The sequence below is a fragment of the Pristiophorus japonicus genome, chromosome 6 (genome assembly GCF_044704955.1).
Source record: "Pristiophorus japonicus isolate sPriJap1 chromosome 6, sPriJap1.hap1, whole genome shotgun sequence".
NCBI lineage: Eukaryota > Metazoa > Chordata > Chondrichthyes > Pristiophoridae > Pristiophorus > Pristiophorus japonicus.
Genome location: NC_091982.1, coordinates 220,111,275 through 220,130,736, shown reverse-complemented (window position 1 = coordinate 220,130,736; position 19,462 = coordinate 220,111,275). Strand labels below are relative to the sequence as shown.

Here is a 19,462-nt window from a genome sequence, read left to right as displayed (position 1 = left end):
GGTGGTCAGTAGTTTAGATTCATCGGCCAGTTCCTGGGTCATATATGCTGAAGTGAGGTCTAACTTGGTGAACAGCTTGCTGCCTACCAGCGTGGCGAAGAGGTCCTCTGCTCTCGGGAGCGGGTATTGATCTTGTAGGGACACCCGATTGATGGAGGCCTTGTAGTCCCCACAGATCCTGACAGAGCCATCCGATTTTAGGACGGGAATGATGGGGCTCGCCCAGTCACTGAATTCAACAGGCGAGATGATACCCTCTCTCAACAGCCGGTCCAATTCGCTCTCGGTCTTTTCCCGCATCACATATGGCACCGCTCTGCCTTTGTGGTGCACTGGCCTGGCATCCGGGGTGCCTTTGAAAGTCCCGACGCCAGGTTGGAATAGTGAATCGAATTGTTGTTGGACTTGTGAGCACGAACTTCGCTCCACCGAGGACATTGCGTGAACATCCCCCCATTTCCAGTTCACCTCGGCTAACCAGCTCCTCCCCAACAGTGCGGGACCATTGCCCGGGACAATCCAGAGTGTTAGCCGATTCACTAACCCATTGTATGTGACAGCCAACATTGCACTGCCTAGCACCGGAATGATTTCTTTGGTGTAAGTCCGTAATTGTGTCCGGCTTCGAGCTGGGTGACGTCATCAGCACCAAGGAGCGTGGGTGGGAGCATCGGCGGGGCTCTGGTAAAGCAGAGGAGCGGAAAGGGATGTGGCTGAGATTTGGTGGGTGATCGTGGAGGAGGTTCGACGAATGTTTGGTGTGGAGGTGCGGTGGGTGATCGTGGCGAAGATGCGGCGAGTGTTTTGTGGCGGAGGAGCGACGAGAGATCGTGGCGGAGTTGCGGCAAATGAGGGTACGGGGCCTAGAAGAGCCGAGGGCCCAGGGGCAGCACAGGCCAGCCCACACTACGATATGTGTGCACTCTAGGTCTGTGCAGCAGAACAGGTCGCCAGTCGTCCTGGTTAACCCTTACTACTGGATAAAGGCCTAGCTCTGTCAAGCCCGTGTGGTGGCTGATGTGCAACGGTCACCACACGTTAAAAAAAAAAAATCCACGCACAGACATCTTCCACTCTTCAATTGGAGTTCCGGACTGGAACATCGGGTCCTTCATTGAAACATCTGTGAACTCATGTGGAAGCAAGTCATCCTCGTTCGAGGGACCGCCTATGATGATGATGATGATGACAGTCGTGAAACTGCAGGTCTCCTAAGAAGCACTGTTTAGGGAGAGGTGGGGCATTAGCACCACTGAGTAAGCCATACCGTGTAATCTTATGAATGGATGTTGAATATCACCTAAATGATTTGCTGTAGTAACAAACAAATGCCAGCCTGCTGTCTTTAAGGGCTAAAGTAGTTTAAGCTGCTCGGCCATCTGAGCAAGATGCATAAGCTTCACAAGTTGAAATTTGTTAACATCATGTACTGAGTAATGGATGTTGTCGTAGGATAATAGTAACTATAAATGGAGCATATTGTTTTGTTTTGCTGGGTTTCTGTAAAAATCCTCAAACCATCTGTTTATTTTAAGAGTGCAACAGCCTTTCCCCACATGGAGGTTTACTAAATCTACCTTGGTATTCGAGAGTTCAAACTAAACTGGCCTATTCTGAAATTCAAAGGTTTTTCTTGGTCTGCCTTCCACCACAAAGCCATTATCTTGCTCGACTAGATTGTTGCAGCTTTAATTAGCCCCAGGTTTCCTTCCTCTATCTGTATTGTTCTTTATGCCAAGACTTTCTTGCCTTCACATATCAGCCAGCATGTTTGCTGCTTGAAAGAAAGGTGGCTTCTTAATTTTGAATCTTGCAGTATCATTCACTTTAAAAGTAGCTGAGAAATGAAATTCCCAACTGCCAGTTATATTTCAGGTAGTCCTAGTATCGCTATTTGTGAAGGAACTGATAAATGCTCTCGGGAGTTTTGCTCACTTCCAGCTCCCCATCAGAATGGAATAAGTGGTGCATCGATATCTCTCCACCCTTTCTACCACTTATCACACTCTGACCAGTCTGATAATTCCAGTTACAGGAAGCAAGTGATGATCTTACTGTGGTAAAGGTTTATTTCAGAATGTCTTTTCATGCACCAGCTACACACAATACCCTGCAGATGTTCCGTAAAAATGAAATTATCACTGTGAAACAGATGAAATCTACTCTTATGCAGTTGTAGTCACAAAAATGGAAATGCTGTTAGTGCCTACCTCCTCTCTTTTTTGATCTTGTTTCACAGGAAGTGTCTGTGGCTGAGACCATTTAATGGAATGTCACCAAAGATGGTTTTTGGAATGCTATATGATGCAGTATATACAACATCTGAAATCCGCCAACCTCGGGACCGAGACCTTGCTGGTTTTTGGATTTTGCCAGATTTCAGACATATTGATGTTCTTGTCCGAAATCCGGCAACATCAATACTGTGCCGGTTTTCAGATTTTGCCCGATTTCGGACCTCGCTATTGGTGCTCCCCGCTCCCCGCCGATCGTCCACTCCCCGCTCCCCGCCGATCGTCCACTCCCCGCTCCCCGTCGATCGTCCACTCCCCGCTCCCCGCCGATCGTCCGCTCCCCGCCGATCGTCCACTCCCCGCTCCCCGCCGATCGTCCACTCCCCGCCGATCGTCCACTCCCCGCTCCCCGCCGATCGTCCCCTCCCCGCCGATCGTCCGCTCCCCGCCGATCGTCCGCTCCCCGCTCCCCGTCGATCGTCCACTCCCCGCTCCCCGCCGATCGTCCGCTCCCCGCCGATCGTCCACTCCCCGCTCCCCGCCGATCGTCCACTCCCCGTCGATCGTCCACTCCCCGCTCCCCGCCGATCGTCCGCTCCCCGCTCCCCGTCGATCGTCCACTCCCCGCTCCCCGCCGATCGTCCGCTCCCCGCTCCCCGTCGATCGTCCACTCCCCGCTCCCCGCCGATCGTCCCCTCCCCGCCGATCGTCCGCTCCCCGCCGATCGTCCGCTCCCCGCTCCCCGTCGATCGTCCACTCCCCGCTCCCCGCCGATCGTCCGCTCCCCGCCGATCGTCCACTCCCCGCCGATCGTCCACTCCCCGCTCCCCGACGATCGTCCCCTCCCCGCCGATCGTCCATTCCCCGCTCCCCGCCGATCGTCCGCTCCCCGCTCCCCGTCGATCGTCCACTCCCCGCTCCCCGCCGATCGTCCGCTCCCCGCCGATCGTCCACTCCCCGCTCCCCGCCGATCGTCCACTCCCCGCTCCCCGCCGATCGTCCACTCCCCGCTCCCCGCCGATCGTCCGCTCCCCGCCGATCGTCCGCTCCCCGCTCCCCGCCGATCGTCCACTCCCCGCTCCCCGCCGATCGTCCACTCCCCGCTCCCCGCCGATCGTCCGCTCCCCGTCGATCGTCCACTCCCCGCTCCCCGCCGATCGTCCGCTCCCCGCCGATCGTCCGCTCCCCGCTCCCCGCCGATCGTCCCCTCCCCGCCGATCGTCCGCTCCCCGCCGATCGTCCGCTCCCCGCTCCCCGTCGATCGTCCACTCCCCGCTCCCCGCCGATCGTCCGCTCCCCGCCGATCGTCCACTCCCCGCTCCCCGCCGATCGTCCGCTCCCCGCCGATCGTCCGCTCCCCGCCGATCGTCCGCTCCCCGCCGATCGTCCACTCCCCGCCGATCGTCCACTCCCCGCTCCCCGCCGATCGTCCGCTCCCCGCCGATCGTCCGCTCCCCGCCGATCGTCCGCTCCCCGCCGATCGTCCGTTCCCCGCCGATCGTCCGCTCCCCGCTCCCCGCCGATCGTCCACTCCCCGCTCCCCGCCGATCGTCCATTCCCCGCTCCCCGCCGATCGTCCGCTCCCCGCCGATCGTCCGCTCCCCGCTCCCCGCCGATCGTCCACTCCCCGCTCCCCGCCGATCGTCCTCTCCCCGCTCCCCGCCGATCGTCCGCTCCCCGCCGATCGTCCGCTCCCCGCTCCCCGCCGATCGTCCACTCCCCGCTCCCCGCCGATCGTCCACTCCCCGCTCCCCGCCGATCGTCCGCTCCCCGCTCCCCGCCGATCGTCCGCTCCCCGCCGATCGTCCATTCCCCGCCGATCGTCCATTCCCCGCCGATCGTCCACTCCCCGCCGATCGTCCGCTCCCCGCTCCCCGCCGATCGTCCACTCCCCGCTCCCCGCCGATCGTCCACTCCCCGCTCCCCGCCGATCGTCCTCTCCCCGCCGATCGTCCTCTCCCCGCTCCCCGCCGATCGTCCACTCCCCGCCGATCGTCCGCTCCCCGCCGACCGTCCACTCCCCGCTCCCCGCCGATCGTCCGCTCCCCGCCGATCGTCCACTCCCCGCTCCCCGCCGATCGTCCGCTCCCCGCCGATCGTCCACTCCCCGCTCCCCGCCGATTGTCCACTCCCCACCGATCGTCCACTCCGACGATCGTCCACTCCCCGCCGATCGTTCACTCCCTGCCGATCGTCCACTTCCCGCCGATCGTCCACTCCCCGCTCCCCGCCGATTGTCCACTCCCCACCGATCGTCCACTCCGACGATCGTCCACTCCCCACCGATCGTCCACTCCGACGATCGTCCACTCCCCGCCGATCGTTCACTCCCTGCCGATCGTCCACTTCCCGCCGATCGTCCACTCCCCGCTCCCCGCCGATTGTCCACTCCCCACCGATCGTCCACTCCGACGATCGTCCACTCCCCGCCGATCGTCCGCTCCCCGCTCCCTGCCGATTGTCCACTCCCCGCTCCCCGTCGATCGTTCACTCCCCACTCCCCGCCGATTGTCCACTCCCCGCTCCCTGCCGATCGTCCACTCCCCGCTCCCCGCCGATCGTCCACTCCCCGCCGATCGTCCATTCCCCGCCGATCGTCCATTCCCCGCCGATCGTCCACTCCCCGCCGATCGTCCACTCCCCGCCGATCGTCCACTCCCCGCTCCCCGCCGATCGTCCACTCCCCGCTCCCCGCCGATCGTCCACTCCCCGCCGATCGTCCATTCCCCGCCGATCGTCCGCTCCCCGCTGATCGTCCACTCCCCGCTCCCTGCCGATCGTCCACTCCCCGCCGATCGTCCACTCCCTGCCGATCGTCCACTCCCCGCCGATCGTCCATTCCCCGCCGATCGTCCGCTCCCCGCTGATCGTCCACTCCCCGCTCCCTGCCGATCGTCCACTCCCCGCCGATCGTCCGCTCCCCGCCGATCGTCCACTCCCCGCTCCCCGCCGATCGTCCACTCCCTGCCGATCGTCCACTCCCTGCTCCCCGCCGATCGTCCACTCCCCGCCGATCGTCCACTCCCCGCCGATCGTCCGCTCCCCGCCGATCGTCCGCTCCCCGCTCCCCGCCGATCGTCCACTCCCTGCCGATCGTCCACTCCCTGCTCCCCGCCGATCGTCCACTCCCCGCCGATCGTCCACTCCCCGCCGATCATCCGCTCCCTGCCGATCGTCCACTCCCTGCTCCCCGCCGATCGTCCACTCCCCGCTCCCCGCCGATCGTCCACTCCCCGCCGATCGTCCGCTCCCCGCCGATCGTCCGCTCCCCGCCGATCGTCCGCTCCCCGCCGATCGTCCACTCCCTGCTCCCCGCCGATCGTCCACTCCCTGCCGATCGTCCACTCCCTGCTCCCCGCCGATCGTCCACTCCCCGCCGATCGTCCGCTCCCCGCCGATCGTCCACTCCCCGCTCCCTGCCGATTGTCCACTCCCCGCTCCCCGCCGATAGTCCACTCCCCGCCGATCGTCCACTCCCCGCTCCCCGCCGATCGTCCACTCCCCGCTCCCCGCCAATCGTCCACTCCCCGCTCCCCGCCGATCGTCCACTCCCCGCTCCCCGCCGATAGTCCACTCCCCGCCGATCGTCCACTCCCCGCTCCCTACCGATTGTCCACTCCCCGCTCCTCGCCGATAGTCCACTCCCCGCCGATCGTCCACTCCCCGCCGATCGTCCACTCCCCGCCGATCGTCCGCTCCCCGCCGATCGTCCACTCCCCGCTCCCTGCCGATTGTCCACTCCCCGCTCCCCGCCGATCGTCCACTCCCCGCTCCCCGCCGATCGTCCACTCCCCGCTCCCTGCCGATTGTCCACTCCCCGCTCCCTGCCGATCGTCCACTCCCCGCTCCCTGCCGATTGTCCATTCCCCGCTCCCCGCCGATCGTCCACTCCTCGCCGATCGTCCACTCCCCGCCGATCGTCCACTCCTCGCCGATCGTCCGTTCCCCGCCGATCGTCCACTCCTCGCCGATCGTCCACTCCTCGCCGATCGTCCGCTCCCCGCCGATCGTCCACTCCCCGCCGATCGTCCACTCCCCGCCGATTCTCCTATGATTTTCCGCCGATCGTCCGCTCCTCGCCGATTCTCCGCCGATCCTCTGCTCCTCGCTGATTCTCTGCCGATTCCCGCCCATCCTCGCCGCCCGCGGCTCCACTGGTGCTGTGTCTTTTATGGGTTTTTACCGGTTTCCTCGTCTCTTGCCGCCCGATGTCGCCATCTTGGCTGCCTCAAAAATGTCCGGTTTTCAGACAATTCTGGTTTTCGGACAGCCGGATTCTGGACGTTGTACCTGTACCAGTGTGTCGTCAGGCTAAGCAGTTTGGATGCCTAGTCTTTCTTCAGGGTGGTTAAGGAGGCAGTAAATGTTTTCATATCACAAAAATGCAGCGAATGAAGATATTATCTATAGTTTGCTCTACCTCAAAACCAGTGTTGGAATTCAAACTGTTCAGCACAAAGTTGAGCAGTTCATGTGTGTGATTTCCTTCATGGAGTGAAGAATTAAATCCTGAAGAATTGAAATTGTTTTGTCATATATTGCAAGGGATATTTGATGTCTGGTCTCCGATTCTTAATCTACATAATCTGCTAAACTCTTCATGTATAATGTACGCTACCCCTCCCCCCACAAGTCAAAATGGAGGGAGCTTATTATACAGGGTACATTAAAACAAAAATCATTTGCCAGAAACTCTGGAATGATAGAACAAATGTTTGTTGAACTAATAAAACTACAAAAAGTGATTGCAATAAGGAAAAGAAGAATTTTCATTTTTTGTAATGCCTTATCCTATCCCCGAGGACATCAAAAAACACCTCACATCCTAGGAATTACGTTTTGAAATGCAGACAGTGTTATGTGGGTAAAATGGCAGCCAACTTCACACTACACGGTCCCACAAACAGCAACTTAGACGAATAACCAGTTAATCTGTTAGTTGAGATTGTAGCAGAATTGCTGAAGACATTTGGAGAATTTCCTGGACGACTTCATATGGTTCCATGGGATCGTTAACATGTACCAGAACCACTCAAACAGGCAGGTAGGACCTCTTAATATCTCATCAAAATGAAAGCACCTCTGACAATGCAGCATTTCCTCGGTACTGTACCAACAGTATCAACCTGTATTAGGTGCTGATGTCTCCGAGACCGGCAGCCTTCAATAACAGCAAAGTTTAAAAAAAAATGCTTTTAGCAACCGTCACATTTGATGACATGTGCCAGCGAGAAAAATATGTGTCCTTTTCGAGTGCATTTTACATTGGCCATCTTGCATTCCAAGATTTTGAGACATGGTGGGGAAGCCAGTAAGACCTGCCCCCACATTAATGCCTGCCTTTTTCAGATGGGCACCCAATCCCTGGAAACTACACCATGGCACAAAGCTGGCAGAGTTCACTGGGCAGAACTTTTGCCCTTTTCCTGCTCCCAACCACTTGAACTATGCTGTTAATGCTTGGAGCAGAAAACCTAGGTGTGTGTATGCGCACGTTGCTTGAGCATTCCAAGGTCATTCCATTCAGGCTCAGTTCACAGTGTGTCTTGCTCTGCATATAGACCTGGCCTGCACATCCCCTCTGCAAGTACATCTCTTTATTTATTTTTTTAAAGTGTTCCCCTCCTGTATCATCACTTTGCTTCTTGTTTTCCTAACCCCATCACTTAATTTCTGTCCCATCATGTCGGCAGCAGTCATCGCAGCTTTATTCTGTAACATGGTCTCTGTTTTCTCAAGAAAACATTAAAAAGTCAGCTCCTGTTAAATGTTGGTGCCCTCGCCCATCCCTATCTCTTTAATCTCCTCCCAGCATTACAACCATCCTAGATCTCTGCACTCCTCCAACTCTGGCCTCTTGTGTAGCCTCAATTTATTTCATTCCACCATTGACAGCCGTGTCTTCAGCTGCCTAGACCCTAAGCTCTGGAATTCCCTCCCTTAACCTCTCTCTCTACCTGTGTCTCATCCTTTAAGACACTCCTTAAAATCTACCTCTTTGACCAAGCCTTTGGTCATCTGTCCTAATATTTTCTTATGTGGCTTAATGTCAAATTTTGTTTGCGAACACTGCTATGAAGTGCCTAAAGTAGTAGTACTCAGTAAAATAATGGGACTAAAGGTGGACAAGTCGCCTGGACCTGATGGTTTGCATCCTAGGGTGTTAAAAGAAGTGGCTGCAAAGATAATGGATGCATTGGTGTAATCTACCAAAATTCCCTGGATTCTGGGGAGGTCCCAGTGGATTGGAAAACCACAAATGTAACTGCCCTATTTAAAAAAAAAAGGTGGCAGACAGAAAGTAGGAAACTATAGACCAGTTAGTCCAACATCTGTCGTTGGGGAAATTGCTGGAATCCATTATTAAGGAAGCAGTAGCAGGACATTTGGAAAAGCATAATTTAGTCAAGCAGAGTCAGTCAGCATGGTTTTATGAAAGGGAAATCATGTTTGACAAATTTGCTGGAGTTCTTTGAGGATGTAATGAGCAGGGTGGATAAGGGGGAACCAGTAGATGTCGTGTATTTGCACAAGACAAGAGCTCTCGGGATTAGGGGTAATATATTAGCATGGATAGAGGATTGGCTAACTAACAGAAAACAGAGAGTCGAGATAAATGGGTCATTTTCCAGTTGACAAACAGTAACTAGTGGGGTACCACAGGAATCGGTGCTGGGTCCTCAACCATTTACACTCTATATTAATGATTTAGATGAAGGGACCGAGTGTAATGCAGCCAAGTTTGCTGATGATACAAAGATGGGTGGGAAAGCAAGTTGTGAGGAGGACACAAAAAATCTGCAAAGGGATATAGACAGGCTAAGTGAGTGGGCAAAAATTTGACAAATGGAATATAATGTTGGAAAGTGTGAGGTTATGCACTTTGGCAGAAAATATAAAAATGCAAATTATTATTTAAATGGAGAAAAATTACAGTTTTGGTCTCTTTATTTTAGGAGGGATATACTTGGATTGGAGGCAGTTCAGAGAAGGTTCACGGTTGATTCCAGAGATGAAGGGGTTGATTTATGAAGAAAAGTGGAGCAGGTTGGGCCTATACTCATTGGAGTTCAGAAGAATGAGAGGTGATCTTAGTGAGACATATAAGATAATGGGCCCAAGTTTCCACATGATTCGCGCCTGATTTTTAGGAGCAACTGGTGGAGAACGGACTATTTTAGAAATCGCAATTCTCCACATTTTTTTTTCTGCAGTTCTAGTCAGGTCGAACAGTTCTAGTTTAGAACAGAATTTTTTCTTCAAAAGGGGGCGTGTCCGGCCACTGACGCCTGATTTGAAAGTTTCCACAGTGAAAATGTACTCCAAACTAAAGTAGAATGGAGCCAGTGAAGATTTTTGTAGAACTGAAAAAACCTGTTCTACACATTAAAAAATCAGGCGCAGGTTACAAATTAGGCGTCCAGAACGAGGTGGGGGGGAGGGGGGGGGAGGGAACTCATTAAATTCGACAATAAATCCTTATTTATACTTCTACAAATATTATACAAATAAATCCAACCTGAATAAACATTTATAAGCCACGAAAAGATTAAATAAACCATCTTCCTACCTGTGTGAAAGTGCTTCAGCCAGGGAGAATTCTGCAGCTGTTCATGCCGCTGAGCGGGAGGGGGAGAGAGGGAGAGAGGGAGAGAGAGAGAGAGAGGGAGAGAGGGAGGGAGGGGGAGGGAGAGAGGGGAGAGGAGGGGGGAGGGAGAGAGGGGAGAGGAGGGGGGAGGGAGGGAGGGAGAGAGAGAGAGAGGGGGGGTGTCGGGTCGGGGAACAGGAGCGCGGGTCGGGTTAGTCGGGGGGGGGAGGGAGCGGGTGTCGGGTCGGTGCGGGGCGGGGGGGAGCGGGTGTCGGGTCGGGGGCGAGCGGGTCTCGGGTCGGGGCGGGGAGCGGGTCTCGGGTCTCGGGTCGGGTCGGAGCAGGTGTCAGGTCGGGTCTGGTCGGTGGGGGGGGAGCGAGTGTCGGGTCTGGTCAGGCGGGGAGCAGGAGCTGGCCGTGGGAGGAGCCCCAGTGAGGCCATTGGGCCAGGGCTAGGGTCTGCGTGCTTCGGGCCCCTCCCACACCGTTCGGCGCCTGGAACTACTGCACTTGCGTGCCGACTGTAGCGCCGGGACCTGGCTCCGCCCCCCCACAGCTTGTGCTGACTGCGCCAAGGGCCAGAGGACCTGTAAGTAGGTGCAGACTACCGAGGATTTTTTTAGGCGCCGTTTTAGGCGCGAAAAACGGGCGCCCAGCTCGGAAGGGCGCCCGTTTTTTTTCTTGTGGAAACTTGGGCCCATTGAGGGGGCTTGACAAGGTAGATGCAGAGAGGATGTTTCCACTCATGGGGGAATCTAGAACTAGGGGGTATAGTTTCAGAATAAGGGGCCGCCCATTTAAAACTGAGATGAAGAGGAATTTCTCTGAGGGTTGTAAATCTGTGGAATTCTCTGGACCAGAGAGCTGTGGAAGCTGGGTCATTGAATATATTTAAGGCGGAAATGGACAGATTTTTGAGTGATAAAGGAATAAATGGTTATGGGGAGTAGCCAGGGAAGTGGAGCTGAGCCCATGATCAGATCTTCCATGATCTTATTGAATGGTGGAGCAGGCTCGAGGGGCCAAATGGCCTACTCCTGCTCCTATTTCTTATGTTCTTACGTTCTTATCACTGATGGCAGCAGATCCCGTACTCCTAAATGTGTTTTTAATGAAAATGTCATGGAAGGTCAGTGAAAATGCAGGTGATTATGTGAAGCTGAAAATAATTTGCCTCCAGCAATCCAGGCAGAAAACTCAATATCTGCATTTTAAGGCCAAACCATCAGCTCTTGCCACTGTTTTTATTGTTTTTATTCGTTCATGGAATGTGGGCGTCACTGGAAAGGCCAACATTTATTGCCCATCCCTAATTGCCCTTGAGCCACATTCTTGAACCGCTGCAGTCCGTGTGGTGAAGGTGCTGCCACAGTGCTGTTAGGGAGGGAGTTCCAGGATTTTGACCCAGCGATGATGAAGGAACAGCGATATACTTCCAAGTCAGGATGGTGTATGACTTGGAGGGGAACGTGGAGGCGGTGGTGTTCCCTTGCGCCTGCTGCCCTTGTCTTTCTAGGTGGTAGAGATTTGGGAGGTGCTGCCGAAGAAGCCTTGGCGAGTTTCTGCAGTGCATCTTGTAGATGGTACACACTGCAACCACAGTACATCGGTGATGGAGGGAGTGAATGTTTAAGGTGGTGGATCAGGTGCCAATCAAGCGGACTGCATTCTCCTGAGGGTGTCGAGCTTCTTGAGTATTGTTGGAGCTGTACTCATTCAGGCAAGTGAAGAGTATTCTATCCTTTGTAGATGGTGGAAAGGCTTTGGGGGGTCTGGAGATGAGACACCTGCAGAATACGCAGCCTCTGACCTGCTCTTGTTGTCACTATTTATGTGGCTGGTCCAGTTAAGTTCTGGTCAATGGTGACTCTCAGGATGTTGATGGTGGGGGATTCAGCGATGGTAATGCCATTGAATGTCATGGGGTGGTGGTTAGACTCTTGCTCGTTGGAGATAGTCATTGCCTGGCACTTGTGTGGCGTGAATGTTACTTGCCACTTATCAGCCCAAGCCTGAATGTCGTCCAGGTCTTGCTGCATGTGGGCACGGACAGTTTCATTATCTGAGGAGTTGCGGATGGCACTGAACACTATGCAGTCAGTGAACATCCCCACTTCTAACCTTATGATGGAATGAAGGTCATTGATGAAGCAATTGAAGATGGTTGGGCCTAGGACACTGCCCTGAGGAACTCCTGCAGCGATGTCCTGGGGCTGTGATGATTGACCTCCAACCACCACAGCCATCTTCCTTTGTGCCAGGTATGACTCCAGCCAATGGAGAGTTTTCTCCCTGATTCCCATTGATTTCAGTTTTACTAGGGCTCCTTGATGCCACACTCGGTCAAATACGGCCTTGATGTCAAGGACAGTCGCTCTCACCTCACCTCTGGAATTCAGCTCTTTTGTCCTTGTTTGCCTGTAATGTGGTCTGGAGCAGAGTGGTCCTGGCAGAACTAAATTGGCATTGGTGAGTAAATGCTGCTTGATAGTCCTGTTGATGACACCTTCCATCACTTTGCTGATGATTGAGAGCAGACTGATGAGGCTGTAATTGACTGGATTGGATTTGTCCTGCGTTTTGTGGACAGGACGTAATTAGGCAGTTTCCCACATTGTCTGATAAATGCAGTGTTGTAACTGTACTGGAACAGCTTTGCTAGAGGCCCGGCTAGTTCTTGAGCACAAATCTTCAGCACAACAGCCGGAATGTTGTCAGGGTTCATAGCCTTTGCTGTATCCAGTGCACTCAGCCATTTCTTGCTATCACGTGGAGTGAATCAAATTGGTTGAAGACTTTGTTTTTTTGTGATGGTGGGGACCTCAGGAGGAGGCCGATATGAATCATCAACTCGGCACTTCTGACTGTAGATGGTTGTAAATGCTTCAGCCTTGTCTTTTGCACTCACATGCCGGGCTCCGCCATTGTTGAGGATGGGGATACTCATGGAGCTTCCTCCTCCCGTTAGTTGTTTAATGGTCCACCACCATTCACGACTAGATGTGGCAGGACTACAGAGCTTTAATCTGATCCGTTGGTTGTGGGATCGCTTAGTCTTGTGTATAGCATGCTGCTTCCACTTTTTAGATGATGATGTTTGTTGCGTTTGGAGAACGAGTCAAACTGAACACTGAGGTCAAAGTAAAGTGTGACCGTAGTCTTTTATTGCATGTCTCCAGAGTGCCTCTCCAACCTGTGAAGCCTCTTTAAATACCTGGGCTCCCAAGGGATTATGGAATACTTGTGACTCCAGGGGATGAGCCCTCTAGTGGCTGTACAGAGTAAATACAATTTTACATATATAACAATGATGATGATGAGTCTTGTGTTGCAGCTTCCCCAGATTGGCACCTCATTTTCGGATATGCCTGGTGCTGCTCCTGACATGCTCTTCTACACTCTTCATTGAATCAGGTTTGGTTCCCTGGCTTGGTAGAGTGAGGGATATGCTGGGCCATGAGGTTATAGATTGTGGTGGAATACAATTCTGCTGTTGCTGATGGCTCATGGCACATCATGGATGCCCAGTTTTGAGCTGCTAGATCTGTTCTGAATCTATCCCATTTAGCACAGTGGTTGTGCCACACAACATGATGGGTGTTGCCCTCAGTGTGAAGATGGGACTTTGGCTCCACAATGACTGTGTGGTGGTCGCTGCTACCAATGTTGTCGTGGACAGATGTATCTGCGACAGGTAGATTGGTGAGGACGAGGTCAAGTAGGTTTTTCCCTCGTGTTGGTTCCCTCACCGCCTGCTGCAGGCCCAGTCTGGCAGCTATGTCCTTCAGGGCTCGGTCAGTAGTTGTGCTACCGAGCCACTCTTGCTGATGGACATTGAAGTCCCTCATCCAGAATACATTCTGTGCCATTGCTACTCTCAGTGCTTCTTCCAAGCGATGTTCAACATGATGAAGTACTGATTCATCAGCTGAGGGAAGGCAGTAGGTGGTAATCAGCAGGAGGTTTCCTTGCTCATGCTTGACCTGAAGCCATGAGACTTCAAGAGATCCGGAGTCAATTTTGAGGACTCCCAAGCCACTCCCTCCCGAATGTATACCAGTGTGGACAGGACCAACCCAGGGATGGTGATGGAGGAATCTGGGACATTGGCTGAAAGGTATGATTCTGTGAGTATGACTATGTCAGGCTGTTGCTTGACTAGTCTGTGGGACAGCTCTTGCAATTTTGGCAAAAGTCCTCAGATGTTGGCGAAGGACTTTGCAGGGTCGACTGGGCTGGGTGTGCCATTGTCGTGTCCTTAGCCGGTGCCGAGGTCGACGCTGGGTGGTCCGTCCGGTTTTATTATTCTTGTTGTTCGTAGCAGTTGTGTACAACTGAGTGGCTTGCTAGACCATTTCAGAGGGCAGTTAAGAGTCAACCAACATTGACTCTGGACTCCATGAAGTCTCATGGCTTCAGGTCTGGAGTCACAAAGTCCAGACTGGGTAAGGAAGCAGATTTCCTTCCTTTAAAGTTCATTAGTGAACCAGATGGTTTTTTTTAACAACAGTTTCATGGTTACCATTACTGATACTAGCTTTCCAGATTTATTTAATTAACTGAATTTAAATTTCCCAGCTGCCATGGTGGGATTTGAACTTATGTCACTGGATATAAGTCGAGGCCTCTGGATTGTGCTCTGATCGTGGCAGCAATGCCCCCCCCCCCCGCCCAAAGAATAGCCCTTTAAAGGGTCAGACAGGGCTGCTGGACTTTGAGTGTGTCAGTGCATCTGCTTCACCCTTCACCTCTGCCCCGTCCTGCACCTTCCCTTCTTTTCCCACCAACTGTTCGGCTTTGATTAGTCCCCAGAATACAACAACATATGAAGCTCCATATGCGCTGAACACTATGCAATGTAAACATCCACTGCAAGGTCTGTAGTGCTTGGACGTGAATGAAGAGTAAATCCTATATAAGTCAGGACTGGGGACCAAGAGACCCTACATCACAGAAACACCTCTTAGTAATGTAGCTGTTAGTGATTTTAATACGAGTACTATGACTTTTGACTTCAGCACTGACTAATCCACAATGTGGTCTCATCATGATAACCGAAAGTTGTTTTATATGAAAAAATTGAATTCTCCAGCTACTTGAATTAAGCAATGTAAGTAAAGGAAAGTATGAAACTAGTGTTAAAAATTTAAATGATCAAATAATTTGAATGAATTAACTATAAGAGTTAAGAGTAGACTGTATTCCCAAATAATTGCCATGACAAAATTACAGCTCTAAATATAATGTGCTGGATTTTGCGGTCAGCGGCGAAGGAACGGTACTCATCGCTAACTGCGAAAAAAGCTGTCCACAAAAGTTTAGTGGGCTCTAGAGCACAAACCTCTTTTCCAACATCAGTTTGAATTCAGCGCCTTTTGTAGGCACCGAGGAACAGGGCAGGCAGCAGGCAGGCTTATCAACCAATCAAATTGAAGAATCCTCACGGACAGCAAAGCAGGAAGTAAAAAGCAGGAAATATAAATTACATTTAAGATGTACAGAATTACTTGTACAGAAAACAAAATAAAGATTGGGACATACACATGGGATTAGGGGAAAAACTTTAATAAAAAAACAAACTTAAAAAAAAAATTAGTAAAAAATAATCTTCAACATTTTAATTTTCTTCTGAGGGAATGAGATTCCACACTTGTAAAATTATTTTTTCAGGGCCAGAGAGGTTATTCAGCAGTAATTATCTCTTACTACGCCGTTAAAAGCTCAGTTACTCCTGATTGAACAAGGCTTGAGATTTTAATTGGTTTTTAGTGCAAGAATAGTGGGTAATGAAATCATGCCTTCAGTGATTTCTATGCAGATTGCATCGGCGAAGACTGCAACAGCACACCCTGTGGAGGAACACGGTATCTCTGACAGCAACTTCCAGATTTCCACATAACTGCATGTGTCGATGCCAGAGGTTGCTGTCAGTTTTACTTGGCACTAACGGTGAGCGCTGACAATTACTACAGCAAATTCAAGGCTCATGTACATTTGCATTAGAAATGCATAGAGTAGTTTTATTTTATAATCGTGCATGCATGCATTTTAAAAGGTGCTGATAATCATGGGGACTGTGGATCCACTTGAACAGCTTTAATGTAATACCTTCAAAGACGATTTGAAAAGAAATGCATTCTTTGATCATTAATCCATTATGGTTGCAGTTAGCAACAGCACATGCCATGGATTCCATCCAGTTTGTGATCTCTATGGCCTGTTGATGAATAACTCGTGTGTAATAATGAACTTATCTTTTCTTTTATGACTTTTATGACTACCTGCTTTAGACGGCACCAAAAAGCTCTGGCTTGCGCTTAGCCTTTTCAGTCTTGAAAGGGGGCATCTGCGAAGTGATTTTCTCAAGATATACAAGATGGTTAAGGGCATGGAAACAATAAATTGTATATTAAATTGTGAGAGTAGTTCAAACTGGTAAAAGACAGTTTTAGGCCTGTTAACGGGAAATTCTTCTGAATACAAAAAGTGATCAATGCATGGAATCTCGTGATGCAGAGTGATCAATACATGGAATGGACAGAGTAGTGCAGGCACAAACTGTGCAGTCATTTAAGAACTGATTCCATGCTGCGGGATTAGGGTACTTTAGGGTCATTCTGCATGAATGAACTAAGATGAAGGCACAGCACCATCACCTCAAGGGCAACTGGGGATGAGCAATAAACACTTGGCCTTTCTAGCAATGCCTATAATCCCGAGAATGAATAAAAAAAGATGGACCAAACAGATTGCCTCATCTGTAATTATCTGTGATCTTCTACAATTATGGCTGCAGAAAGACAGATGTAGCGATAAGTTTGCAAATTAAATTTAACATTTTTTCGAGGGGTGCAGTGGTACTTGTTCTATTATAATGATTGCATTGTAAGTGTTGAAGTTGACGGGAATGTTTTTGTTGACTTGAGTGTTGGAGGGGCGGGGGGGGGTGGCGGGGCGGAGTTAGGGATGCAAAATATTTCAGGAAGACAGTGCTTCTTTATTCGTCATCTGTCCAATCCGGGGAAGTTCTTCAGCAGTAGGATTTGTGAATCTTATTCCAGTAACTGCAAGTTTCTTTCATTTAAATTTTGCTTCCTTTTTTTCCCCTATTCTTTGTCTTCATTAATGGCTGCCCCCACATCAATCTGAGCTTCCTGTCCAAACTTCTGAAAAATAGTATTAGCTATACAAAAGTAGATTCCACAACCATTCCAGAAAGTAGTGTTTATCAGTATAGAACTGAAATAACGCCCTAGAAATTTAACAAAGATGCAGAGAAATATATATATATATATATATATATAGTCTAAAATATGAGATATATATCCAGTCCTAGATGGCTAGAAATCTTATAGAAACATAGAAAATAGGTGCAGGAGTAGGCCATTCAGCCCTTCTAGCCTGCACCGCCATTCAATGAGTTCATGGCTCAACATGCAACTTCAGTACCCCCTTCCTGCTTTCTCGCCATACCCTTTGATCCCCCGAGTAGTAAGGACTTCATCTAACTCCCTTTTGAATATATTTAGTGAATTGGCCTCAACTACCTTCTGTGGTAGAGAATTCCACAGGTTCACCACTCTCTGGGTGAAGAAGTTTCTCCTCATCTCGGTCCTAAATGGCTTACCCCTTATCCTTAGACTGTTCTGGACTTCCCCAACATTGGGAACATTCTTCCTGCATCTAACCTGTCTCAACCCGTCAGATCCCCTCTCATTCTTCTGAACTCCAGTGAATACAAGCCCAGTTGATCCAGTCTTTCTTGATATGTCAGTCCCACCATCCCGGGAATCAGTTTGGTGAACCTTTGCTGCACTCTCTCAATAGCAAGAATGTCCTTCCTCAAGTTAGGAGACCAAAACTGTACACAATACTCCAGGTGTGGCCTCACCAAGGCCCTGTACAACTGTAGTAACACCTCCCTGCCCCTGTACTCAAATCTCCTCGCTATGAAGGCCAACATGCCATTTGATGAACCTTTGATGAAGTGCCGCACAAAAGGATGCAAACATAAGGTTGTGTCTTATAGGATTGATGTGAGGATCTTAGGTTGGATAGCGGATTGGCTGCATTTGTGTCGATAGAGGTTGTTATTAATGCTAGCAGCTCTTTGGGCACTCAGGGAGACCCGCAGGAATCCATGTTGGGTCTGTTGTTCTTCCACATTTTCATTAATGAGCTGGATGAAGGTAATGAGGGAATAGTCTGCAAGTTTGCGAATGACACGAAGATATGTCTGCAGCTGAATCGAGACTCATTGAGGAAATGGGCCTATGTGGCAGATGCCTTTTAATGTCGACAAGTGCAGCATGATGTACCTGGGCAGAGGCAATTCTAAGCATAGCTACATCATTCAGAGTTGTTTGCTGAAGGCTGCCGAATGGGAGAAGGACCTGGGGTTTATAGATCATGAAACATTGAATGCTCAGGGTCAGTGTCATGAGGCTGCTGGAAAAGTGTATAGCATGTTAGGCTGTCGACCTGCGTGAGAACACCAGCAGCAGGTCGAGGCCATAAAAGGAGCGGCGAGCAGCGTGGAGGCATGCCACTTCAGGGAGCAGTGTGAGTTGCGACGGCAGCGAAGGATGACATCATCAAGGTCCAGGTCGGTGATTGGAGCATGGGCAGATACAGCAGGAGCGGCGAGGTCGGGGCAAAGGTGCGGCGAGAGACTGTGAAGGGACAAGATCGGGGCCCAGGAGAGGCGTGAGTTCAAGGCCAGGGGCCCAGGGGCAGCACGGGCCAGCCCACACCGCGATATGTGTACGCACTAGGTCCGTGCAGTCGAGCAGGTCTCTAGCCATCTTGGGTAATCCTTGCCACTGGACCAAGACCTAGCTCTGTCAAGCCCGTGTGGTGGCTGGTGTGCAACGGCCACCACACGTTAAAAAAATCCACGCACAGGCATCTTCCACCCTTCAGGATGTAGCTCAGGACCTGGAATTTTAGGTCCTTCATTGGAACACCTGTGAACATATCCTTTTTTGGCATGGAAGCAAGTCATCCTCGTTTCGAGGGACTGCCTATGATGATGATCGCTAGGACAATTAAATAGAATACTAGAAGTACAATTCTTACCTTGTACAAGGCCTTGGTTCAGTCACATCTGGAATACTGTGTACAGTTTTGGTTCCCTTACTTAGCTGTGGATACTGGGGCCCTGAATATAGTACAGACCATTTGATAGAGTCTAACGGTCCTTTGCTATCTGGATTGGCTTAAAGAACATGGGGCTGGATTTTGATCAAAAACTGCCACCACCGGATTACCACCCAAAAAACTGCTATGATTGTTCAATTAAGATTGGCGGAAAATTAATTTAAAAAAGGGAAAAAAATCCGCCCGTCAGGAAAAATCGGTGTTCCACGTGGATTCTTGGCAGAAAACACGTTCCTGGTCAAATTTAGTTGTATTTAGTCAAATTTAGCCCGAGACTACGAGTTGGGTCTAGGGAGGGGGGCAAACACACACATTTTTTACAAAAAATAAAAATCAGAAAACATTCACAGGACCCGTTTCCAGTGAATTGCTGCAAAAGAATTTAAAAAATGTTTTCACTTACCTTTTTATGCAGGGTGTCATACCTACCGCCGATTAAAGGGCTGCTCCGGCTGGTTTCTCCTGGGCCTTTTATTCTCTCA

At 51.2% G+C, this 19,462-nt stretch overlaps 2 protein-coding genes across 2 annotated transcripts in view; one reads left to right on the top strand and one right to left on the bottom strand.

Annotated features, from left to right (window-relative positions):
* Positions 1-19,462, top strand: part of pik3cb (phosphatidylinositol-4,5-bisphosphate 3-kinase, catalytic subunit beta) — a 203,438-nt gene that overhangs the window by 39,243 nt on the left and 144,733 nt on the right. The gene's annotated exons all lie outside the window — the stretch shown is intronic.
* LOC139266255 (uncharacterized) lies at positions 4,722-6,368 on the bottom strand. The gene has a single exon (XM_070884084.1). It carries the CDS (start codon positions 6,366-6,368, stop codon positions 4,722-4,724), a length of 1,647 nt encoding a protein of 548 aa, XP_070740185.1.

Coding starts and splice junctions, on each gene's coding strand:
- LOC139266255 (XM_070884084.1), bottom strand. CDS start 6,368: ATGGGCGGGAATCGGCAGAGAATCAGCGAGGAGCAGAGGATCGGCGGA.